The sequence below is a fragment of the Gymnodraco acuticeps genome, unplaced genomic scaffold (genome assembly GCF_902827175.1).
Source record: "Gymnodraco acuticeps unplaced genomic scaffold, fGymAcu1.1, whole genome shotgun sequence".
Classification (NCBI taxonomy): domain Eukaryota; kingdom Metazoa; phylum Chordata; class Actinopteri; order Perciformes; family Bathydraconidae; genus Gymnodraco; species Gymnodraco acuticeps.
Genome location: NW_022990386.1, coordinates 15,347 through 41,684, shown reverse-complemented (window position 1 = coordinate 41,684; position 26,338 = coordinate 15,347). Strand labels below are relative to the sequence as shown.

Sequence of the window (26,338 nt, the reverse complement as noted above, 5' to 3'; positions counted from 1 at the left end):
ACCTGCTGCTCCACCTGACTGTACTCAACGCTGTTTGTGTCCGTCATGAAACACGCTGTTTACAAATAGTTCTGTGGAAACATTCACTGATAAACTGCACAATATGAGCTATTCAATATCTTCATACAGATGTTAACAACTTCATGGTTACCTCGTATTTGTTTAAATTTAGGATCATTTACTCATGTTTTGTCTAAAAAACGGTAAAAGTTGTTTATATTTACACTGACTTTTGCTAAAACTAAGCATTTCAGATTTTAAGACAAAAATATGTTTACAAAAAATATATGCCATAAAAGATTTTTAGAGTTTTATTTTTGTTATTTTTAATCCAAGAGATGCTGATTTGAAACCGTTGTTACGTATTATGGCATTTCCTGTTTCAGCTGAAGAGAGGGGAGTTCGTCACAAAGCTTTTACACCCTCCACCTGAAAGGAGGGAGCCTCGTTAAGCTGCGAGTGTGACTACAGACGGAGTTCACTCCATCACGGAGGGGGAGTTGGTAGGGTGTGGTTTGGAATTGGGCCTTCCTGTCTGTCTTCTTCTGTTGTTCCCCTTCAGTTTCTACTTCCTGTCTGTCTTCTTCTGCTGTTCCTGTTAGTGTTTACTTTCTGTCTGTTTTTTTCTTCTGATTTCTCTGACATCCAGCACTTTGTCTTTAACTTTTTTTGTTCTCTTTTCCTTTTCTTTACTGTGGACAGTTTAGCCATCATAATAATAATAATAATAATTATAGATTTATTTTGTTAGCGCTTTTACAGGTGCTCAAAGTCTCTTTACAAAGATAATGAATCATGAATCCAAAGTTTCATGCTCGACACAAAAGTAAACATGAATATTCAAAAAGTACTCCATGGTTGTTTATTGTCCACAGCTGTTAACTAAATTGGACTGCAGATTAGCATGACAAACTGAACACACTGTAGTCCCTTGATCAGAGCGTCCACCAGAGCAACGTCTGCTAGTGAAAAATAGCAGAACTCTAGAAATGTCAAAATGTACCAATCAAAATTGAGTATTCATCCAAGCAGCGTGACAAATTCATTTTTGGGCCATTCACTACAAATCATGTATACTTCTCTTTCAACATTCCCTTGTAATGTTGATGACTCATTTTAGATGAATGGATTCTTCAGTTGGGACGTTAAGTTACTTTAACAGCATTTGTATTATTAAAAAACATCCAGATCTTTAAGTGTAATTATCAGAATAAAAAGTGAAGAGGAAAAGTTATTCCCAGTATAACATAATAAGTGCAAATTCACAACAACTGCATGTCGAATTGATCTTCAGTTTTTGACTCCTAAAGGGTGGAGATCTTTTAGTGCACCAATAGAACTGGTCGTATCTCAAAAGGCTGAGTCATGTTAATCAAATCAGTCAATTAAAACAAAGAACCAAATTCCATGGTTTAGTCACGGAGCTGGAAGCAAAAGCACAGTTTGGATTCATCGAACCGAGGGAAAGATGACCCAATTATGACATTTTGATGGGGATGTATCGTTTTAACAGAAACGTGGATGAGTGTACTTGAATCCTAGTGTATCCTGTAATCCTAATATGTTTTACAATCTTGGTTTGAAACAGTTTTGGAATGTCAAAAACAAAAATGCCTTAAAATTGTTTTAGGAGATATTCTACTAGGTTCATTGCACCTTCTTTCAGAGGTTTTACCAGCATTGATCAGTCTCGATTACACAACATCCCAAATCAATGTCAAGCTAATGCTCAAAAGATGTTGGAGCATTCTTCTTTGTGTTTTCTTTCCTTTTCCAATACAGCCGCTGGTTCACTGCAGGATGAAAGTGCTGCAGTGGAGACGCTTGACATATAGAAAAAGTGTGTTGAAATGGATTTAGGTGTCTGTTGGCGAAATTACAAACCGCAAAGTGTGTGCTAACAATGATCCCGAAGATGTTTTCTCATCCCTGCTGGCCACACATTACAGTGGGCATAGCTAATGCCATTGTAAATGACTCTGCATCTTGAATATAAGATTTCAATTGCAGACTGTTCCAAGACAGTGGCGCTGCACATCTAAATGCCATCTTACCTAAGACAGTCCTGGCAGTTGGCACATTTAATAAAACTACAGCATGCGATCTCAGGCAGTAGCCACTTACAATTCGCCGTGAGATCAGGGAGCAGATGTAGGATGGAAGTTTCCCTAACATGGCTTTATATATGAAATGTACCAGTGACTGAGCCTCCGTACAGTTAGTGAAAGCAAACCAGCCCTTGCATACAGGGTACAGTGATGGGTTAATGCTTTACAGTTTGTCACAAATCTCAGTGCGCTGTGATACGCAGCATCTAACTAATAATAATAATTATTATTATAATGAAATAAGTGTAATTTTTTTTCTGAACTTCTTAAATGTAATGTTTACGAGCTGTAAATATAAAAGTCCCTGTAAATATAAAAAAACGTTACAATCAAATGCACACATCTACTGTTTTATAGACTAAACACAGGTAAGTATGATCCAAAGTAAATAAATAAAAATTCAAAGTGACTTTCGAGTTCTTTACCTCATGTGACAATATTAAATGTATGTCTATCTTGTGCAGTTTACTAGTAAATGTTTGAACGGAACCATTTGCAAACAGCGTGTTGCACATATTCAGGTAGAATAGCTGGTTAATCAGAACCGATGCAGACTTCCTGTTGGACAGTTTAATAACTTCCTGTTGGAGGGTTTAATAACTTCCTGCTTGAGGGTTTAATGACTTCCTGTTGTAGGGTTAGTTATTACCCGATTTGCACGGCTACCCGATTTGCACTGCGCAAGCGCGAGTTGGTCCACCGCAAGTTATAAAACATAACAGGAAGTTATAAAACATGACAGGAAGTTATGTTTAATAACTTCCTGTTTTGAAACTTCGTGCTTGAGGATTTATTAACTTTCTGTTGGAAGGTTTGATCATTTCCTGTTATAGGGTTTAATTACTTCCTGTTTGAGGGTTTAGTAACTTCCTGTTGGAGTGTTTGATAACTTCCTGTTGGAGGGTTTAATAACTTCCCGTTGGAGTGTTTGATGATTTCCTGTTGGGGGGTTTATAAACTCCCCGTTAAAAGGTTTAATAACTTCCTGTTGGAGTGCTTAATAACTTCCAGTTGGAAGGTTTAATAACTTCCTGTTGGGGGGTTTCATAACTTACTGTTGGGGGGTTTGAGAACTTCCTGATGGAGGATTCAATAAGTCCCACTCCCCACTAGTTGATTTGGAAGAGCCTTAATGTGACAGAGCCTCCATGTATACGTGCAAAGGGAGTTGAAGTGGGGTGGAGGGGGGGTATAGGGGCCAGTTGGGAATAGTGTACCTTCCTGTGCGTCTGCTGCAGAGGGCAGGAGGTCCTGCTAGCTAGCTTTATGAGCTGTTAGAAACCCAGAAGCCATCTTGTAAATAACCAGTTAAATTAAAAGAGATCGCAAGGGACTGCATACCTGCCTGGAAGGAACCATGAAATGTAATAAGAAGGGAACATTTTCAGGAGGCTCTGCTGAGGTTAATTGCAGCTGGGGAATTCCCCATGCCACTCCATCACTCACCCCCTGCTCATACCAAGCTGGTACCGAGGAGAAGGAGAGGAAACAGATGTAATTCATCTGGTGATAAAGTAACCCTGGGTCTCACATGTTTTCTGCTTTGGGCTGAGGAATGGGCTCATCAGCAGCTAGCCTGGAGACATGATTACATGCTGCATACATATACAACCAGGAGCCAGTACTTTGACAGTTTAAATAAATGAGACATCGACAGACAGCAGCTGTTTTTGCAGGCATGGCAATGTTGTTTATTCTGTGGTGGACACAGGGCAAGACACAGCCACTGATTGTTCTGCTGAACCGCTCATATTGCTTGGTATATATTTAGAACACACATGGCATACAGAACAGGCAGCACACACAGATAATAGGGGTGTAACGGTATCTGTATTCGTCCCGAACCGTCATGGCTCGGTTCATGCAGTCACACAACGAATACGCCTTTTTTTATGAGTGGGAAAAAAGTCTGTCACTTAGGGCAGTATCCACTACACTATATAATCCAGGGGGTGGTATTGCGCCTAAAAGCTGTTTGCCAGCCGCCCTTAAACAACAAATGAAGAACAAGAAGAAAACACAACAAAACGAACAAAATACAAGAAGAAGAAAAGTTAGTATGGTGATTTCAGATAACACACAGGAGCTAGAAGAACCACCTGCGAGTGCTTCAGCTGTGTGGGAAAATGTCGGGTTCCCTGTGGACTACAACAGCGATGGAGTGCGAGTGGTGGATCGGACGAGGACGGTGTGTTGGCGTTGTTAGACAGCGGTGCGGTATGCGAATGCAAACACACGCCAAACATGCTAAATCATATCAGAAGGCATCACGCAGATTTGCCAATCACCGGAGCCCGGCAAAAGACAGCAGCAGCTGATCCCCGCTGTTTTTAAGAAGCCAATACGTTTGACATCAGCCATTAGGCTATGGATAATATGGCCATCTGAGTGTGTGTGCTGTTTGTGGTTTGTTTTTAACTGTGTAATACAGTTAATTATTCAAAATGTTAGAGTTCCTTATTTGTATACTGAAACTTGCACTACTTTCCAAAAATAAATAACAACAAACCTGGAATTATGCATTTGGGACTTTTGTTTGCTTTTTCTTGTTGTACCGAACCTGAACCGTGACTCCCAAACCGAGGTACATACCGAACCGTGAATTCTGTGAACCGTTCCACCCCTAACAGATAACCAGATAAAGATGTTTCAAACATGGAGGGGTCGCCTCTGCACATCTCTGCACGTGTTGCTAAGGGGGAGGATGCGGAAGCAGGGGGGCCCCATGAGACCAGGATTGATAATCTCCTTCCCTCTATGGCAGGGGTGGGGAACCTTTTTCCTCTCAAGGGCCATTTACATTTTTACAATATCCTCAGAGGGCCATACAAATTATTGACCTCTGCTTAAAAAAACTAAAATCACAGCCCATTCATTTCATTCTGTGCAAAGAAAAAGCAACCTCTTAATCCAGATATCTCACCATGACTCGCGTATGCATGCATGTGCACGGTTGTGGCGTGACCACCAAAACAGAAAGATATGGACACAAGATGTGTGCAAATGTATTTAGTTTCCTATCCATGTGAACATGATTTAAGTGGGGGGGACCTAACCTCCTCTCGGGGGGTCCGGGGGGCATGCTCCCCCGGGAAGATATTTTTTTAAATGTTGAAGTTAAAAGCATCAATCTGGTGCACTTTGAGAGCAAAATTAGGAGATCTATGGAAACATCTCTCAACACCCATATGAAACAGAACTGGAAGCAGATTTATTTTTCTTTATGAATATTTGACAAATCACTCTCCTTTCAAACTGTATTCTTCTTTATTAATAACAACGTTTTTTTACTGTCATATAGTATTTTATACCTGTTTACTTTATTCTCTTATTTTTTTATAACTATAATGATCATATAAAGATGTGCCTTTACCTCACTGGTTGTATAAAAAGCTTCTTATATTCGTTAGCATAGCCAGATGCTAATAACAACAAAGTTATTGACTGTATGATCAGTATGACAGATGAGCAGATCCCCACTGGGCTTTCAACTAAAGACACAGCCACGCAGAAACTGCGGCATGTGTACGGCTCCTTATCGGTACTGCAATGTCTGAAGTGCTGGAGTGGCGTTCTGGTCATAGATATATATAAACATGTGTTTTATATATATCTATGGTTCTGGTCCTCTCCGTCAGAACTGCACCCCTGTCAGTCGAGACATATACCACGTGATGACACGTTAGGCTCGTGTTGTGTTCAAGGACCCTGACCTTGGCCAGGAAAAACAGGCACTCACTTGTTTAATTTTTTTGCGGTCTAGATTTCTTACATTTTTTTCTTTTTTGCGTGTGTTTATAAATTACCTCGAGGGCCGTACCAAATTGTCTCGCGGGCCATATACGGCCCGGAGGCCGGAGGTTCCCCACCCCTGCTCTATGGCATACACTCATCTGTAACAGTGGTCGGATCACTTCGTCTCACTGGAGCATGCCCCTTCTCCACAATCAGTTGTATCAATTTGTTGGTATTGGGGGGGGGGGGGGGGTTGCATTGTTGCATTCTAAGAAGAGATGGTCAACAGGAAACCAGCGGAGGAGAGGAGGGGTCCCTGCTTTCATTACAACAAAATACTGCAGCAACCAAAGACAGCAAAGAGCTTCCCTTCATTATTAAGGACCAACCTTTGTACAACTTGGGTCATATTTTTATAGTTATGGAAATCCTTCCTATTAGTAATAATAACAACAAAATCACAAAAATAGTAATGAGTCCTAACCCCTTAATGAGTCAGCATTTAAGCACTTCTGGTTAGCTCATCTTGAAGTCAATGTTTTTTTGATTAGATTCCCCACATAAGGTCTGTTTCTAATAAAAGCTGAAGCGATATTGTTACAGCTTTTACATGTCATAAATTCTGCGATTGCTAATTAGCGTTGAAATGAGGCTACTAAACGCCGAACATTAGCCGCCTTTAGCTTAGCGCCGTTGACGTGAAGTCATGTGTTCATGATGTACTGTAGTTATAGCTACGTGTTTGACTTATAGTGATAGCATTTTTGTTTCAACTATTATAATGTTAATATGTGGAGATAATCCTGCTACACAAAATGTCCAAGTATCATAAACGTGTGCTTGTGAAAGAGCTTATTTTCTGCAATGTACCGAAATCCAATGGGAAAATCCCATTTTTTTTTTGAGGGAGCCGAGTTGTCGTACAAATATACGTCAAGCCTGCACTACTCTACAGCTGAACACAGTCCCAGTCCCTCTATGTAGAATAATAATGGTTTATAACTATAATGTATTTGCACACAGCAATAAGTGGTGACTGTGATTTTGGTATCACTTTTTATGACGCCCATGTTTATAAAGCTTGTTTTGTTCATTCATTGACATTTTTTGCTGAAGGGTCATAGTGTATAATAATTCCCATATTTGTAATACATTAAAATCAGGGTTTTCAGGCACATTATAACGCAACAGGGAATGCATAATACAAATATTATCCTCATTGCATTAAATGGGAATTATAACACAATATGATACTTGCAAATCAACCCTTAAAACTCATATGTTCAACATCGCCTTCCAACAATAACTCACTCCCCCCCCCCCCCCCAATTACACTTCCATTTCTGCCCCCTGTTTTATGTTTATGTTTTTATTATGTTTTATGTCTTGTCCTTGTATGTTTCTTTGGAAAGCGACCTTGAGGTTATGAAAGGCGCTATATAAATTCAAGTTATTATTATTATTATTATTGCAAACAAATGTCAGTAATGTCAAGTATGAAACTTTTTACAACCGTGCACAGCTATATTGCCATTCATTAGATCTGTTCAGCGGCTTCAGCTTATAGGGGCGCACAGGGGCAGTAAATGCATAATAAACACTAAATCTGCTAACGTAAACAATATAGTTTGTTATAAACCCTCCATTAAATGTTTAAATAGTGTTGCCTAGTTCTGGATGTGTTTGGTTGCAGCTGTGGCTCTGCACTGCATTACTCTCATTTTCAGAATTCTTTCACAGTTTGCAGTAGACAAAAGTTTTATTTAATCTCTCTTTATTCACATATGTTTTAGTTTTGACCATTTAAGATGAGTCGATCATGGGGGTATACAAAGAGTACCACAGAACTAAAACGTAGTTAATGAAGCAATATAGCAAATTAATAAACATAACTGCAATACACGTGAAGGTTGTTCCCAAGGTTACCACAGAAACAATGGCCAAGCCTAAGAAAACAAGGCCCAAGCTATAATAAACTGAATGATCCTTTTATTATCACTTCTTATACACATAAACCCCACAATGACATTCATCTGCAAAAGTATTAAGATGTAACATACTGTACATCACTGCCATGCATTACATTTGGAGTATGGGACCTCGTCTGAGGAAAACAAATCCCATTGTAATATACCAGTTGCATTTGTCAAGAGCTGTCAGCACTTTATGGACTCAGGTCCAGGTAGTTTGGTTCAGAGTTGTTTGCACAGTGAAACGCATCGCCCTTCTATCTCTGCTGCATACTGTGTCCTAGAAACTGTCAAACACAGCTCTGTTTTGAGAAACAAGTTAATTTCTGGCATTGCTGCTAACCCCATATTGCAGAAGTAAACGGTGTGTCAAACCTTTTTGCTCATCTGTGACAGTGCAGAGCCTGCATTGTTCCTTTAATTATATAAAACATCTGGCAGATCAGATTGGAAGCCAAGCACAGACTGTAACCTCTGCATATTATTATTCCACTGAAGATTGCGAAAGTGCTCTAGTTTTGGAAGATCCTGTGAGAAATACTGTACTCTATATGATCCAGGGCTCAGTGTCTCTGCCCCCATCAAAATATAGAATCCACAGGAAGATGTCATGATGGTTGCAAGGGTGTTTGTATCCAGAGTTCACCATAAAAATCTGCCGATCATTGGAAAGGCCCAGATCCAAAACTCTTATCCCACTGGACACACTGCTGCTCCAGCTGCCCCAGCAGCCGGTCCACAGAGTCCTCCTTGTTCCCCAGCTTCAGGTACCGCCTCCCGCCACCCAGGTCCAGCCGAGGCCAGCTCCGGCGAGTTTGCTCCTCTGCGGCATCCACAACCGCCCAAGGGATGTTCACGCAAACATCTGAGGAAGCCTCTCTACCTGAGACCACCTGCTGATTTATCTCCCCCTCCTCTCCACTCTCTAGACGCACAGGTGGAGCTGTGTACGGGTTAGTCCTGTAGCTCATACTGTGGCAGCGCCTCGGCTGCGCGGCGTGGTGTTCCATCTCGTCCAGGGTGGACATGGAGCTGGCCGACTGCAGGAAGTTGTTGACGAGCGGGCGAGTGAAGCTGGCACCGTCATCAGCTCCGAACTGCGTGTTCAAATCAGTCTGACTGGAGTTACAGGAGTTAGAGTGGGAGGAGTGGAGGGAAGACGGAGACTCTGATTCCTGGTGGTGGAGGGCTTCTGTCTGGAGCACGGCCTGCTGCTGGTAGATGCCCTCTGCCTGGTCCTCCTGCTCTGCGGGGGGTCTTGTGCGCAGCAGGGGCTCGGAGCTGGTGAGCTGCTGCACACAGAGGATGTTGAGGTGGGCAGCGGGTAAACTGCTCAGCCACTCGTAGTGTCTGGACATGGAGTTGGCTACAGCAATGTCTTTGAGGTCCACCGAGGGGACAACCGCGGACACGGAGCAGATCATGCTGTGCATCTGAGCCAGCAACATCTGCGTCTCCCTGTCCCGGTTCTCGTACAGGACAGTGTTGGCACATATGAGGATGAAGAGGCCCACTCCCATGATGACGGGCCCCAGCAGCTTCATCCGTTCACTGTGGATGAAGCTGGCTGTGTAGAGGAGGCTCTTTGCTCCCATACTCCAGCCGGAACTCTGCGACTCAGGGATACCGTCCCCCTCAGCGGCTCCCAGGAGCGGCACCCTGGATATCCGGTAGGGCCAGTACCCCGCCACAGCCAGCGCCGTGCCAACAACCACCACAATGACCCCCAGCACCAGGAAGGCTCCGGGAATGGAGCGGATGCGAAGCTTGCCTCGGATCACCCCGTACTTCTTCTTTTTGCTGCGTAGGGTGAAGCGGCGCTTGCGTGGGCAGGGAGAAGTTGGTAGGACACCTTGGGCCTTCTGGGACTTCATGATCGGGTCAGTCCAGAGATCCTGCTGCACCCCGGTCAGATGCCTAGGGAGAGAGAACATGTCATTGGTTAATGCAGGTCTGACATCTAAGGATACACAATCAGTTGTTAAATGCCTAATGGATAAAATAAATGTGATATGTAGAATTATTACCTGACTACACCAGAATCAGTTTTATTTCCAAGTATGTTTACACATACGAGGAATTTGCCTTGGTGTAAATGGCAGATGGGGGAGAAGTACTCAGATGTTATACTTAAGTAAAAATAATAATATTGTAGTGACCACGATATCAATTTGTTTTTTGTCCTTTGTTTGTGGCTCACTCGTGGGGCTGACCGACGAATAGACGCTTGTAGTTTGAGAGAAAAAATATAAATGTCCAGATGCGATTGAATAGTAAGATAGTTTATTCCAAAAAAGGCAAAAATAAATAAACGTTTTTAAACAAACTATTTGTCATATAAACTGATATTTCAATGTTAAAGGCAGAAGAACCAAGCTGTGACGCTCCCAACCAGCAAGGTCTAAAAACTGTTTGCTTCAGTCAGCCACACCACTAGGCTGCAGCACCTCTCCTTTTATGCTGCAACACCTCGACCTGCAGAGTAACGCACTCAAATAATAAATAAATAAATAACATACACCACAGAATCTCAGGTTATACTTTAAAAAGATAAGATACTATAATCTAAGGAAATGGCTCCTTCATAACCGGCCTCTAATTGTATTTTGGAGTACCACAAAAACAATTATCAAATATACAAAGAAAGGAGCCTACAGTCAGGATTTCTATTCATTTCATGAATCCAGTCATCTATCAATATGAGTTGTGTGGTATTACTCATCCTGTCTACATGATATCATCGTGCCATCAGCGGAAGAAGACTCTTTGCTGCCGTCACTCTTCACATTCTAACAGCAGACATATCTTGGTGATTGGCCTCTTCAGCACACTGGTCTGTGTTTTAACTTTGACAGCTCGAACCAGTCCTTTAGTGTCTGCCATAGCTTCTAGCACTCTTCCCAGGATCCAAGAGCTACGGGGAGCAGTAGGGTCAACTACCATTACTACATCTCCAGGTTTAAAGCTTCTCTTCTCCTTGCACCATTTCTGTCTTTCTTGCATGAGGGGTAAGTATTCCCGGCACCAGCGTTTCCAGAATAAGTCTACCATGTATTTCACCTGTTTCCATCGGCGTCTTACGTACAGGTCCTTCTTGTCAAAAACTCCAGGGGGCAGAATTGGCTTGGTTTTTAAGAGCAAGATGTGATTTGGGGTTAGAGGCTCCAGGTCTTGAGGGTCATTTGAGACTGTTGTGATTGGTTGACTGTTCAAAATGGCCTCTACCTCACATAAAAGGGTTTGTAGCCCTTCTTCATCCAAAGTCTGCTGCTTCAAAACAGAATAGAGAACCTGCCTCACAGACTTAATCAGACGCTCCCATACTCCTCCATGGTGGGATGCTTCTGGGGGGTTGAAACTCCACTTTATGCCCTTTTGCAGCAGAGTTTCCTGAATTATGTGCTGGTTCAGAATGGAGAGGGCTTCCTTCAACTCTCTCTGAGCTCCAACAAAATTGGTCCCATTGTCAGATCTTATAAGTTTCACTTGACCTCTTCTGCATATGAATCTTCTCAAAGCGTTGATACATGAGTCTGTATCAAGTGAGCTGGCGACCTCAATATGCACAGCTCTGCTTGTCATGCACGTGAACAGCACTCCGTACCTCTTTAATGTGGTATATCCTCTTTTGACTTGAATAGGGCCAAAGTAGTCCACACCAACATTGGTAAATGGAGGCATGTCTGGCTCAAGCCTTTCCTGTGGCAAGTCAGCCATCTTCTGCTCTCCAACTTTGGCTCTTTGTCGTCTGCACAAAACACAATCTCCCAATATCTTTCTTACAGCAGAGTTGGCTTTGATTATCCAATACCTCTTCCTAACTTCAGAGAGGATGTGGTTTCTTCCTCCATGTCCAGTTCTTTCATGCATGTGCCTTAATATGAGAGTTGACACATGACAGTTTTTTGGCAGTATGACAGGGAACTTAGTTTCTTCTGGCATAGCTGCCCTCCTCAGGCGTCCTCCCACTCTTAGCACTCCATCCTTTAACACTGGATCAAGCTTGTAGAGGCGGCTTGTCCTTTTGACACCACGTTTTGTTGTTTGCAGTGCTGTCATTTCCTCTGGAAAATACTGTCTTTGGGTTTGGCATATGATGGAGTTTTCTGCCTTCTCAAGATCTTCCAGAACAATGGTCTGTCCACCCATGTCATGTTATGTTTTCTATTTTCTGTTCAACATTGCTTTTGTTTTGAGCATCGGTGTTGGAGTCATTTAAAGTGGAAATAAGCTCTTTTCTCCTTTGAACGAGCAGTTTCAAGACTTCTTTGAACTTCAGGATCCATGCTACTGCAACTTTCAGTTTTCTCCAGCTGGAGAAATGCATGAGTAGCTTGCCTGTAGGATTTTCTGCGACTATAACTGTGCTGATAATAGCATTTATTTTGACCTCTAAATCATCGCAGGAGAGAGAGATGGATTCCAGGGGAAACAGCAGCCAGTCCTTTTCTGACTTCCAGAGCATTTCTGGGCCATGGATCCATGTTCTATTCTCCATAAATGTGTCGGCCTTTTGTCCTCTAGAGGCGACATCAGCAGGATTGACCTTTGTGTTCACATAGTGCCATTGGGTTATCTCTGGGATGATGGAGATCCTGTTTGCAACAAATGTGTGAAACCTTGTGTTTTGGTTTGCAATGTATTTGAGCACAGATTGGCTATCAGTCCAAAACATAGAGCTTTCCAACTGTAGTTGCAACTCTGTTCTGAGTAATGTGTCCACTCTTGTAGCCAGCACTGCAGCAGCAAGCTCCATCCTGGGGATTGTGATCTTCTTGAGAGGAGCTACTCTTGCATTTCCCATCATGAATGCCACGTGAATGTTGTTATTGTGGTTCACCAGTCTCAAGTAGCTTACTGTGCCGTACCCCTGCTCACTTGCTTCCGAGAAATGGTGTAGTTGTGCTTGGATTTACATGACATTACATTGCATTTAGCTGACGCTTTTATCCAAAGCGACTTACAATAAGTGCATTCGACCAAGAAGACACAACCTTGAAGAAAACAGAATCATATAAGTACATGAGGTTTCATAGAGCCAAACATTTCAAGTGCTACTCAACTGGCTTTAGATAAGCTGGTCCTTTATTAGTATATAAGTGCTTTGTTAATAAATCTATCGCTCGAAGTGGAGTCGAAAGAGAAGAGTTTTCAGTATGCGCCGGAAGATGTGCAAGCTATCTGCTGTCCTGATGTCAATGGGGAGCTCATTCCACCATCTTGGAGCCAGGATAGCAAACCCACGTGTTTTTGCTGATGGGAACTTGGGTCCCCCTCGCAGCGAGGGTGCAGCGAGTCGTTTGGCTGATGCAGAGCGTAGTGCACGCGCTGGGGTGTACGGTTTAACCATGTCCTGGATGTACGAAGGGCCAGATCCATTCGCAGCATGGTAAGCAAGTACCAGTGTCTTGAAGTGGATTCTAGCAGTTACCGGAAGCCAGTGAAGGGAGCGGAGGAGCGGAGTGGTGTGGGAAAATTTAGGAAGGTTGAAGACCAGACGAGCCGCTGCATTCTGGGTGAGCTGCAGAGGTCGGATGGCACATGCAGGTAGACCAGCTAGGAGGGAGTTGCAGTAGTCTAGGCGTGAGATGACGAGAGCCTGGACCAGAACCTGCGTGGCTTTCTGTGTCAGCTGGGGACGTATCTTCCTGATGTTGTAAAGCGTGTATCTGCAGCAACGGGTTGTAGTAGCGATGTTTGCAGTGAAGGACAGGTTGTTATCTAGGGTCACACCCAGATTCCTTGCAGTCTGAATCGGGGAAACAACTGAGGTGCCGATGTTGATTGTTAGGTCAAGAGTGGGACAATCTTTTCCCGGAAGGAAGAGCAGCTCAGTCTTGTCAAGGTTGAGCTTGAGGTGATGAGCAGACATCCACTGAGAGATGTCAGCTAGACAAGCAGAGATGCATGCGACGACCTGGGTCTCTGAGCGGGGAAAGGACAGAATTAATTGGGTGTCGTCAGCGTAGCAGTGGTATGAAAAACCATGCGGGCTAATGACTGATCCGAGCGAGTTTGTGTACAGGGAGAAGAGGAGGGGACCAAGAACAGAGCCCTGAGGTACCCCTGTAGTTAATTGACAAGGGTCGGACTCAGACCCTCTCCAAGTCACCCTGTAGGTACGGTCTTTGAGGTATGAGGTGAGGAGGGGAAGTGCAGAGCCTGAAACTCCAAGTTTTTGGAGAGTGCGAAGGAGGATCTGATGATTCACTGTGTCGAATGCAGCAGACAGGTCCAACAGGATGATGACAGAGGAGAGGGATGCAGTTTTGGTAGTGTGCAGTTCCTCAGTGACAGCAATGAGAGCAGTTTCTGTGGAGTGACCTGCCTTGAAACCAGACTGGTGCAGATCCAGAAGGTTGTTCTGATGGAGATAACAGGAGAGTTGTTTAAAGACAGCGCGTTCAAGTGATTTAGACAGGAACGGGAGTAGAGAGACAGGCCTGTAGTTTATAACATCTGACGGGTTGAGAGTGGGTTTCTTTAGGAGAGGGTTTACTCTTGCCTCCTTGAGACTGTTTGGAAAGTGACCAGAAGTTAGAGAAGTGTTGATGAAATGGGTGAGAAATGGTAGAATATCAGGAGCGATAGTCTGAAGGAGGTTTGAAGGGATGGGGTCCAGAGGACAGGTGGTAGGGCGGGCAGAGGTAATGAGGGTGAGAACCTCACTTGGAGAGAGAGGGGAAAAGGATGTTAGTGTGTGGGTGGAAGGAGGGTCTGGTGACCCAGCGGTGAGTAAAGGTGAGTCAGAAAAATAAGAGCGAATATCATCAACCTTTTTTTCAAAGTGGGTAACAAAGTCGCTTGACAGAAGTGAGGAGGGGGGAGGGGCTTTTGGAGGGTCCAAGAGGGTGGAGAAGATGGAAAATAGTTTTTTGGGATTGGAATAGGAAGATTGGATCTTATCTTGAAAGAAAGTGCTTTTTGCCTGAGAGATCGAAGCAGAGAAAGAGGAGAGGAGAGCCTGATAGGTTAAGGAGGTCGTCGCAGTGTTTGGATTTCCACCGTTTCCGCTCTGCTGCCCTAAGGACGGTTCTATTAGCACGCAGTGCATCATTTAGCCAGGGAGCAGGAGGGGACTGACGAGCCTGCCGAGATGTGAGAGGACAGAGAGAGTCCAGAGTGGATGAGAGAGTAGAGAGGAGAGTTTCTGCAGCAGAGTTTGGAGGTAGTAGTTGGAACGAGTCCGAGGAAGGGAGGGCTGGTTAATTGTATAGGATGGGTTACTGTGACGGCATGGAATTCAAAGGTGGAAGGAGTGAAGTTAGGTAGCTTGAAGAGGGAAAAGCTCCATTTGGGAGAGAGCAGGAGACCAGTGCCACCTCCTCTGCCAGTGGGTCTGGGTGTATGGGAGAAGGAATATGCTGTGGAGAGAGCTGCTGGGGTGGATGTGTTGAATGGAGTAATCCACGTCTCAGTGAGAGCAAGGAAATCCAGAGACTGCAGGGAGGCGTAGCCAGAGATGAAGTCAGCCTTAGGAACAGCTGACTGGCAATTCCACAGGCCACCTGAAACTAGATGTTGGATCTCAGTGGAGCATGTGGGATAGATGAGAGCAGGCCGGTTATAGCGATTAGGAGATACACAGGGCCAGTGATAATTGCGAGAAGACAAATGAACAGGAATGGAGAAAATACACATGATTATAGCATGAGGGGCTAGAAAACTAAAGAAAAGAGAAATAAGACACCAGCTCAATCAGAGTAGGATTTGCCTCCTCTTTGCCTCCCTCGTGACTCCCGCAGGACTCTATTGTCTTTGTCAGTCTTTGACTCCCGCAGGACTCAAATGTCTTTGTCAGTCTTTGGCTGTCTGACGCTTAAGCTGACGCTCCAGGAAAGAGCTACCTAAAATGGACAACTGATTGCTGAGTTCTCACAGCTGTGGGGCCACGCCCCTCTAATTAGTTAACTCTCTACAGCTGATGGGCGACAGTAGACTGGCCCTGCCTATATTGTAATGCAGGCTTGAGTGCCCCTACTGAGACCTGTGTAGCAGGTTTCGCTTGAGCAGATCTGAGATTTAAAATCTCTCAAAAGCACCGTTTTAGCTACATCTGTTTGCCAAAGTCATTGGGCTTGATATACCTTTTTACCTTGAAGTCAGTCATCTTCTGAAGATCTAGCTTCCATGTAACCCACTGTTTAGAAAACTTCTCAGGTATTTTCTCATCCCAACCGTAGCTAGTGCTACACAGCTCTTGTAATAGCAGCTTGGCAGGCAGAGTGAAGGGTGCAAGGAACCCAAGAGGATCATAGATGGAGCTCACCATAGATAATAGTCCTTTCCTTGTGTGTGGTTGTGGCTTGATGCTGACATTGAATGTACAATTGTCATCTTCCACACACCATTGCACTCCAAGTGCTCTCTCAGTTGGGAGTCGATCTCTGTCCAGGTTCAGCTCCTTCACTTCTTTAGCTCTGTCAGCTTCAGGAACAGAGAACAGCACCCTGCGACTGTTGCTTATCCATTTAGAGAAGTGGAAACCTCCCCTCTGACATGCAGCTGTGAGCTCTTTGGCCAGCAGGATAGCTTCTTCCTCTGTAGCAACAGACTTTAGGCAGTCATCCACATAGATGTTTTTCAGTATTGTGTCAATCACTTCAGGTCTGAAGTACTCCCTATTATCCATTGCTGTTCGTTTTAATGCGTAGCTAGCGCAGCTGGGTGATGACACAGCGCCAAAGAGATGCACAGTCATGCGGTACTCAGAAGGGGGAAGTCTTGTGTCCCCGCCAGGCCACCACAAGAATCTTAAAAAGTATGTATCTTTTTCGGGCACCTTGACTTGGTGAAACATCGCTTGGATGTCCCCCATCATTCCTATTGGCTCCTGGCGGAATCTGGTTAGTACTCCTAAAAGGCTGTTCGTGAGATCGGGACCCTGCAGCAGTTCTGAGTTTAAGGATGTGCCTTTGAATGATGCTCCACAGTCAAAGACCACTCTGAGTTTCCTCTTATTGGGGTGGTAGACCCCATGATGAGGTATATACCATACTTTACCCTCCTTTTGCTTCAGCTGCCCCTGTGGCACTTCTTCAGCATAACCTTTGTCAATGACATCACTGAGAAATCTGGTATATTCCTCATGAAATGATGCATTCCTACGAAGCTTTCTTTGCAGGCTGGAGAGACGTTGCTCAGCAACATGGTGATTATCTGGCATTGAAACATCATTCCTCCTGAAAGGTAATCTTAGACTGTAGTGTCCATCCACAATGTTTGATGAGTCTTTTGCTATTTGCATGAATTGCTTGTCCTCTGCCGACATTTCCTTTGTGTCCTGATAGGCCTCTTCACTGAAGTCTGTGTTGTATTGTGTGATCAGTAACTCCTGTAAATTGACCAAAGAAATTCTGTTCACGGAGACGGTATTGCTGTCCTTTGCGATTCCTCCTCTCAACGGGCCACCCATCCCAGTAAAGTCCTGCATGCGTATGGGCCTTCTCCTTGGCTATTAATAATTTCTAGCGGTTCCATAACTTTGGGTGCATTGGTACCAATCAACATGCTGATTTCTGCATCAATTGTAGGGACTTTGATTTGACTGAGGTATGGCCACTTTGATAGATCCTTTTGATTGGGAATGTTATGTCTGGTGACAGGCATGATTTTCTGGGTGTAGATTTCTGGGAGAGGGATGAAACTGTTGCCATGTAGCTCACTCACTTCCAGTCCTGTGATGATATGACTGCTCACAGTCTTTTCTTGGCCCATGGTGCGAAGAAGGATGTTGGTTTTCTTTCCTGACATGTTGAGCTGGTTCATGAGCTTGCTTGTGCAGAATGTAGCTGTACTTCCAGGGTCAAGGAATGCATACGTTTGAATAATTTGATTTCCTTTGTTAGATTTTACATTAACAGGCACAATAGATAACACACACTCCTCTTCCACTTCACCGGCCCCAATATGCCCACATGCTTTTAGAATAACCTTCTCTCCGGTCCTTGAGGTTTCAGACCTTTCACCTCTTTCCAATTGTATTTCCCTATATGGAGCACAGTAGGGTGAGATTGGTTGCACACTTTACATGTTAAGCGGTTATTGCAGTTTTTGCTCATGTGACCTGGTATAAGACAACCAAAACAGATTCCTCTGTCCTTTATGAAGCTTATCTTTTATTTGTGCATTTTCTTTTTGAGTGAGAAACATGCATCCATTGTATGTCCACCTGAACAGTACAAACAGGAGGTGCTGCTGTGAGGCTGGGGAGATGTGGACTGGCAGTCAATGTTTGTAATACTGGTGGCAAAGCTGCTGCTAGTGGATTTTGGCCTCTTGTTAATACTTGCTTTGAAGCCCAGCTTTGCTGTGTTGACAGTTTGGTCCTGTATACAGCCAAAGACAGGGTCTGTTAATATCTTTACATGATGCTCAATGAACTTGACAAGGTCGCTGAATTTGACCTTGCTGTGCCGCCTTTCCATTAGCCTGTAGACTTCTGATCGCCACCTCTCTCTGAGTTTGTATGGTAACTTTGTAAGCAAGGATTTAAGATTTGAAGAAAGATCCAATTCCTCCATGTAGGTGATTTCCTCCATTGCATTACAGCATCAAGTACAATGCAAAAGCCTGTAAAGCCTTGGGGTCCTCAGGTTTGATTTGAGACCATGATAGGGCTTTTTCAATGTATGCGTTAGCAATTTTAAACTCATTGCCATAATGTTCTTAAAGAAGTTCTTTAGCCTTTTGGTATCCCCTTTCTGGATCCATGTATAGGCAGGTTCTGACCAGTTCACGACACTGCCCCCTGGTGTACTGTTACAAATAGTACAGCCGGTCTTTACCACAGACAGTCTTAGCTTCAATGGCATGCTCAAAGGCCCTTAGAAAGGATCGGTATTCAACTGGATCTCCTTCAAAGACCTTGATGTCCTTTTGGGGTAACAAGGAATGGTGTTGTTGCAGAACTAGAGAGGCAGTAATGTCATTCTGTTTTTGTAATATGCTGTACAGAGTTATGTCTCTTATGGAGTTTTCTTGAGTTGTTGGCTCACCTTTTCCATGTGATTGTGTTGGTTTCAAAGTGGGGTTTTGTGATGCCTTTGACTTCCCTCGAGCAGGATCGTGCAGTGAGTATCTATACTGGAGTCCTTCCTTTGGCCGCACACCTTGTATATCCACTCTTTCTTCCTTTGCAGAGATTACATCCTTTTGTTTTCTTTGTTCATAATATTTGTTCATTCCATCCATTGTTGGCTGTTTGTCTTGAGTGTCCAGAATGATAAATACAGAGATTTTAGCATCAGTAGCTTCTAACTGGGATTGCAGCTCCAAAGTTTCCTTTCTTTTCCTTAGTTGCTCCTTTCTTCTATCTAGCTCCTGCTAATCCTCCTCCAAAGCATGCCTGGTCCTTAATGAAGTTAATGTTGCCATTAGCGCAGCTTTCTCCGCTTCTGCACAGATGCGAGCAGATGCACTTGATGAACGTTCACTTCTTTGAGATCTTTTGGAGACTCCAGACGCACTTTCCCAAAGAGAATCCTCCTTTCCTGTTGCACACTCAGACAGCCATCTTGTCACAAAAATAATAAACTCTTCAATGCTAGTCAATTTTGATTGAAACCAAAGCTTCACTCTCACGTTTTTCTTCTTCCTCGTTTAAAAGTATGTGATATGACAAGTGTGAGTCTTTAAAACTTTCCATCAAAAGCATCATATTTGACCATATTCTCCTGCACTTCCTCTGCATTCATGCGGTCCTCCGTTAGTTCCTTAATAATGTTGCTTCTGCACGTAAGATGTCCCAATCTGGCTTGTCTGGATAAACGCATGCTTGAAACATCATCCCCCTCCACTTGGGTTTCAGTTTGACTCAGATTGGCCACAGCTGCTCCAATCAGTTCCTTTTCATTCATTTTGCTGACTATTTTTCACTTTTATATCAGCATTTATGAATCGGCACACTTTAGAAAGTTATTTTCAAATAGTTCAATGCCGTAGTGTGTCTGCTTGCGCCGTTCAAGTCAAGTCAAGTCAAGTCAACAATTCTTAATGGTAGGTCTTCTGAGAGCTCTTTTGTGCGAGGCATGGTTCACATCTGGCAATACTTCTTAAGAATAGCAAATTCAAAACTGGTGTGTATTTGTTATAGGGCAGGGCAGCTTTAACCAACACCTCCAATCTCGTCTCATTGATTGGACTCCAGGTTGGCTGACTCCTGACTCCAATTAGCTCTTGAATAAGTCTTTAGCCTAGGGGTTCACATACTTTTTACACCCTGCACTGTGAATGTTTACATGTTGTGTTCAATAAAAACATGAAAACATATAATTGTTTGTGTGGTATTAGTTTAAGCAGACTGTGTTTGTCTATTGTTGTGACTTAGATGAAGATCAGAACACATTTTATGACCAACTTATGCAGAAATCCAGGTAATTCCAAAGGGTTCACATACTTTTTCTTGCAACTGTATATGTCTTCCTTAACGGAATAGTTCCAATCCATCCAGTTTTTTCCACAATTTGTACACTTTTGAGACTTCTGAACTTTAATCACCCCTGTGGCGTTTCCTGGTTCGCGCAGTCTCCATTGTGCCTTTGTCTGTATGCCGCTGCTCCTTCACAAACTTTCCTCCGGTTTTTCATCCAAAAGCAAGTTTTTAGACTGTTGTAGTGACCACGATATCCATTTGTTTTTTGTCCTTTATTTGTGGCTCACTCGTGGGGCTGACCGACAAATAGACGCTTGTAGTTTGAGAGAAAAAATATAAATGTCCAGATGCGAGTGGAGGAACTTCTTTATATTCAGGCTTAGGGAGTAACAGATTACTTTTAACAGATACAAATAAGGTAACTGGATTCTAGGTAACTGGATTACTAGCAGGATTACAATTTTGCAATACGTTTTGAAATAATAATATAATAATTGAAATAATAAATAATAGTGAACATTACTCCATATTTTCTGTTTGCGGACGTGAACCGACGACCCTAGCTCCCAGTCCAAGCCCCTACTGACTGAGCTGCCCGACATATAAGAATGGAGACATGTCCCAGCAGAGAGACTAAATACAAATATGAACCTGAAAATTAGACTAAGGTGGCCCCTTTAATATGACACATCTTAATATTAAATATCTTGGTTTTCTTCTTTTCTAAGGTCACCTTGTTCTGTTGTCTTACATAATACACTTAAGTAAAAAACATCTTATTGTTATTTTTTCATTGCATTTGATATTGAGGTATTCCAAAAGTAACAGTAAGTAATCAGGTTATATTACTTTCCTATTGTGATACTTTTGATTAGGTTAATGATTAAAAATGTTAGCAGGTAACTAGTTATTGTAATTGAATTCATGTTTATTATAGTTAAACCTTTAGTCAGAATTTAACCGACTGACACAACAACACTATAGACTTGTTGTGCAGTTGCAATGAAGAGCGGGATTGTACTGAAATGGTTTTGATAGAAAACACGATTTTCTAGTGTTGCTGAAATAAGCAGCCGATACATCTTTCTTAACTTCAACAACAGCTTTCTGTACCAGTCACACGTCTCCCGTGCCCTGTACTACGAAGCCAGTTCCACAGACCCTGGATATGTTTGAGTTATCTGGCTTAACTAACCCTACCAAACGCGATCTCGCTACGTGGTCCTACGACGTTGGTTATCAACTCGGTAAATCAAGCCTGGGTTTCTCTGTCCGGCTGAGAGCACGTTCATGTGAAAGGGCCAGGGTTAGCAACATTTGACCAATCACAAACAGGGACAAGCGTACAGACAGCGCAGCATCATACTTCATGAATGAAAAGTAAACTATCACGTTAGACAAATATGAAGAAATTAAACTTTAAACATCCATGAAAGGGGCAGATGCCCCTTTCTGTGGCTTTTATCCTAGTTTATCTGTTTAAGATAAACTAGGATAAAAGCCACAGATGCCCCTTTCACACCAACGCGGTTCCAGGGCCGGTTTGGAGATAGAGCTTGAAAAGCACCGTTTTTTCCTGATCACACCGCTCCGGAATCCGGTTCGTTTCAAGCACCAAAAAATTGTCGACCTAGAAGTAAGAACCGCATACATCACACTTGTAGAAAACGGCTTATGCCACAATAGGATAGCAACAAGTAGTCAAGTTATAGTCAGTTTAGCTTCGGTTGCTATGCTAACATCACCTATTTTATACCAGAGAAACTTTCATAACAGCGTTGTGATGCCAAACAGCGTCAATTCAGACTGACACACATTCACTTATGGGGAATTGGGGATATGTATCAGCTGCTTGTGTGACAGTCGGACAGTGAATACTTTACAGCGGCCGCTGCTGTGAGTTAACGGGAGAATAAACTCCTGTGGAAGAGCAGCCACTACTGCAGCAGTCGGTAAATGCCGCTGTAACATATTAATAAACAATGAACCAAGGCACTCTGGAGAAAAGTATAAGGTTGGAGAAGTCGTTATTTAATTTAATCTGGCTTCGAATGATTAAAAGCAACACGATCCTCGACCCGACGCAGTCTCCCATTGTTGTTGTAGTTAGCGCCGTTGGGGAGAAAATCAGCGACGTAAACAGTGACGTCATGACGCAGTAGCGGCAGCTGGACGGTGTGAACAAGACGGGGACTGAAAATAAGAACCGGTTCCGAACCAGAAAAGCTCTAGCACGGAGCTAGAACGGGAACTGCGTTGTTGTGAAAGGGGCAATAGTGAATGCAGGGTGAATACAAAACAGCTTGTAAAAAAAAGTTCAAAACTACCGAGTGTTTGAATGCGTATATTAACAGTTTATGATATCACTGCCCCATCTAAGACATGAGTGGATCTGACTTTAATTGCATTTGACTGTTTCTTCAACTTAACGTGTCGCTTAAAATAATACTTCTGCATGACAATGTAAGTGTTGCACGGCCAGATACGGCTGGAGAAGCTGACTCAGATAAGGAAATATATGATATATTATGATATTATATGATCGATGATGTGATTGATGATGTGATATGAATGATAAGTGCGACACGTCGGCGTCTTTCCTGCATACGGCAGTTTAAACTGTATTTCCTTTATCCTGTAATATGACTTGATCGCTTTAAACTCCGCACACTGAGCTCTGATTGGTCAGCAGGCGGTGCTTCCACTGAGTTGATCTCTTATCTGGAACATAACCTGCTCCGGAGCAGGTTAGGTGTTCAGCATAAGTTACCATGGAAATCTACCACGGTAAGAAGTGAACCAGTGTCGTAGGACCGGAAACCCAGAGTTAACCCTGAAGTTACCTCGCTAACCGAAAATCCTGCTTCGTAGTACAGGCCACTGGTCTCTGTACAGCTGAATTATTCAGGAAGCATACATCAGCCCTGGGGAGTCCCCAGAGCCTCTCACATGAATCACACAACTGGATTCAGAGTCTGCTGTAGATACAACCAAATGCTTTCCTTCTGTTACGCTTTGTGTCTGTCATCATCACACAGGGATGCCTGGAAACCAACAGTATTCAGCCCCATTAGTCAGCGGTTGTTTATCACGCACAGTCCTTCTCCAATGCTAATCACCAGTGAAAATAATTAGAGTGAAATTCCTCAGACTGTTCCAAACCTTCCTGGTCCGTGTGGAGCTTGTACATTCAACAAGGTATACACTAAAGTAAAGAAACGCTCGCACATGTGCTATTCTTCTCCATTTCCCACATGGTCATAAACAAAGCAGGGTGAAATGGAAAATCAGCTTCTAACATTGTGAGGTCCTGAGTGTTGCAATCAGAGTAAAACGTTCTCACCCTGCTGAATATCACACATCAACGCTGAGTCACTGCTCCGTCTCCCCCTGTAAATATTAAGACCCAGGCAAAAACGGAATTCGCTTTTGTCACCTACAATACGAGAGACTACCAATTAAGCAAGCCAAAATGATTTATTTGGGAAATATACAAAAGATTTAAGCAAAATTAGTGCACTTTTGTTTATTTATGTCAACACATTAATAATACTGCTACTTCAGGTCCACACAACATTCAGTGTATCTACACCTTCTATATAAACAGTGGGTAAGAAGATTCAAAACATATATCAGACTCAGGAAGTGTCATCATCTTATTCAGCTTCTGAATTATTTAGTTTACAAAACTGTCAAACTGTGTCTCGACTGAGTATTCCTATTCATCCTAACAGTCTGTTCATCCCAAACCCAGAGCAATTTTAAATGCTTGATTTGGTAAATTTGAATATTATTTACCTTGTTGTTATATTTACATAAACAGTGGTGGAATGTAACTAGTTCTTCTTTCTGTGCAACTTTATATTTCTCCTCCACTCATACAAGATATTGTACGTTTTCTTACACTTCATTTACTTTGAAGCTTTATTAACTTGTTCCTTATAGATTCAGATTTGTACACACAACACATAACCACATAACTGTGATGTATGTAGATTAAAATAAGTCATAAGACAAAAAAGTATAGTAAGTAAAAGTATGTTTTTGCATAAGAAACATTTCACAGTTCCAGCTTCTGAAATGTCAAGATCTTTTTCCCTTAAATATTTCAATTTAAAAAACACAACGTTTTTTTCTAGTATATATAGATTTGTGTCAACACAGCAGCATATATATGTCTCTCTCAATGACTTTTAAACATCTGTCTCTCTTCCTGTGCACCCACACAGTATACCATAATATATTTATTATTACATAAAATTGAAATGTTATAATTGTATACAGCCAAACCGAACAACTATACTCTGAGTGTTAACAATTTAAAAACAAATGTGAATATTTTAACATTCGCACTGACTGTGTCATCACATAGGTCAGCTATATATTGGTTGTCTATATCTGAAACACAGCACAGGTAGTACAGCTGTTTTGAATAAGACATTAGTCATGCAGTTGAGACGTTTGTATGTCTTAATTACTTTAATGTGAGCTCAACCTCATATCACACTATCATGCTATATGTTTGGACACCAGTAGCATACGTGCAGAAGATGATGAAACACTGACATATTAATACAACAGTAGACTATCCTCCTGGATTCTGACTGCAGTAACACAGATGAAAGCAGCAGGACAACACAGTGTGCTGCTCGCAGACTGACACACACAGGATGGATGGAGCAGAGAGAACACACACTGGAGAAAAAGAGTGTCTCCAGTCTGTAAAATATATTATCGCAGTGGTTTTGCTTATGTGGAGTATTTGTTTCCCCTCCGTGTTTTTGCACCCACTGCATTGGCTCATTCTCATTCTGTTCAGATCCTGCTTGCAGCCAGCAGAGGAAGCTGATCTGGAGCCAGTTCACTCCTGGGGAGCCACATGTTGTGCTTCATGATGTGAATAGAAAGACACAATGTATGGAGACAATGGCTCTAAATCTGCGATGCAACACAAGCTCTTATTGATAAGGCAGCCCCCCGGCTGACATCATCTCCGATCAATCAATGCGAGAAAACCCCAGAGCTTGTTCAATCGACAGAAATAATGCGTTATAATATATGTACCTTAAGGATGGACTGCTGCTGTATGGGGGGCTACAGACAGTCTGCTGCATTCCTCTACACTGTCTGCCTCAGTGACAGGACTCACAGTAACGTTTCTCTCAGACTCTAACAGACCTCAGGAGTTCTCCGCAGCTTTTGGAAACTTGCCTGTATTCCTCGGATCCTGTTGCAGCTCGTTCATAGTTCGAGCTCAGAACATCCCGATCCTGTTGGGTGAACGGTATCCAGGCTGTGCGGCACCCTGATGGTGGCACCCCGCCGACACATCATCTCCTCACACCCCTCAGGACTGAATGAAGACGACCTTTGTGAGGACAAGAGCGCAGCAGATACCGCCGCTCTGCAGCTTCAGAGGAGCAGCTCTGTGAAGCAGACTGGGACCTCCCCTTTACAATACTGGGCTTTTCAAAATAAAAGCCGCACAAAGACTAACGTGATATGCACTGGATGTCTCCGTTTCTGGACGAGTCAGAAATGACTGGAATTAAGTTCTCCAAAATCCGTAATGCAAACAAATATAAATATTAAATTAAATTACTTTTCATTTAGATGATCCTTTTATCCTGTGGTGTAAAGTAACCAATTTACTCAAGCTAAATTGAGACCCGGTCCGTAATCCGTGTATCTACCGTCCAATTGTTTTTCTTTATTAAACACCTAAACGGAAGAGCGTCTGAGAGGCCTTTTTGCTTTTTACCTGTTTTTACCTTACTAACTGGTCAAATGGTCCTTGGAGCAAGGGGCGGGGCGAAACTCACGGAAGTGATTTCAAAACAAAAGCACTCGTTTGCTAAAATCACACTTTGAATCACTACAGTTTCCTGCTGAAGGACCGGTGATTATTATAAACAAGGGGAATTTAGCGATCACAACGAAAACGGCCAAGGCACATACTGAGCCCAGAAAATTTACGTTATTAAGGGCTGTAAATATAATAAGCCTATGTCTAAAATGGACAACATTGTTAGGAGATTTAAACTATACTGCGATTCTGCACTGCGGTCAACTCAGCCGCCTCGCGAGTTTGTTTTTTCAAATCAGCTGCTCTTCATTATTCCTGCTATATTTGACGAGTGATACAAATATTT

The 26,338-nt window shown here is 42.9% G+C and overlaps 1 protein-coding gene across 1 annotated transcript; it reads right to left on the bottom strand.

The window, feature by feature from the left end:
* Positions 1–7,600: 7,600 nt before the first annotated feature.
* Positions 7,601–25,605, bottom strand: tmem200b (transmembrane protein 200B). The gene is made up of 2 exons (XM_034224425.1): positions 25,398–25,605; positions 7,601–9,730 (listed from the first exon to the last, which is right to left on the bottom strand). The coding sequence occupies exon 2, from the start codon at positions 9,685–9,687 to the stop codon at positions 8,476–8,478; it is 1,212 nt and encodes a 403-aa protein (XP_034080316.1). The 5' UTR covers positions 9,688–9,730; positions 25,398–25,605; the 3' UTR covers positions 7,601–8,475.
* Positions 25,606–26,338: the final 733 nt, after the last annotated feature.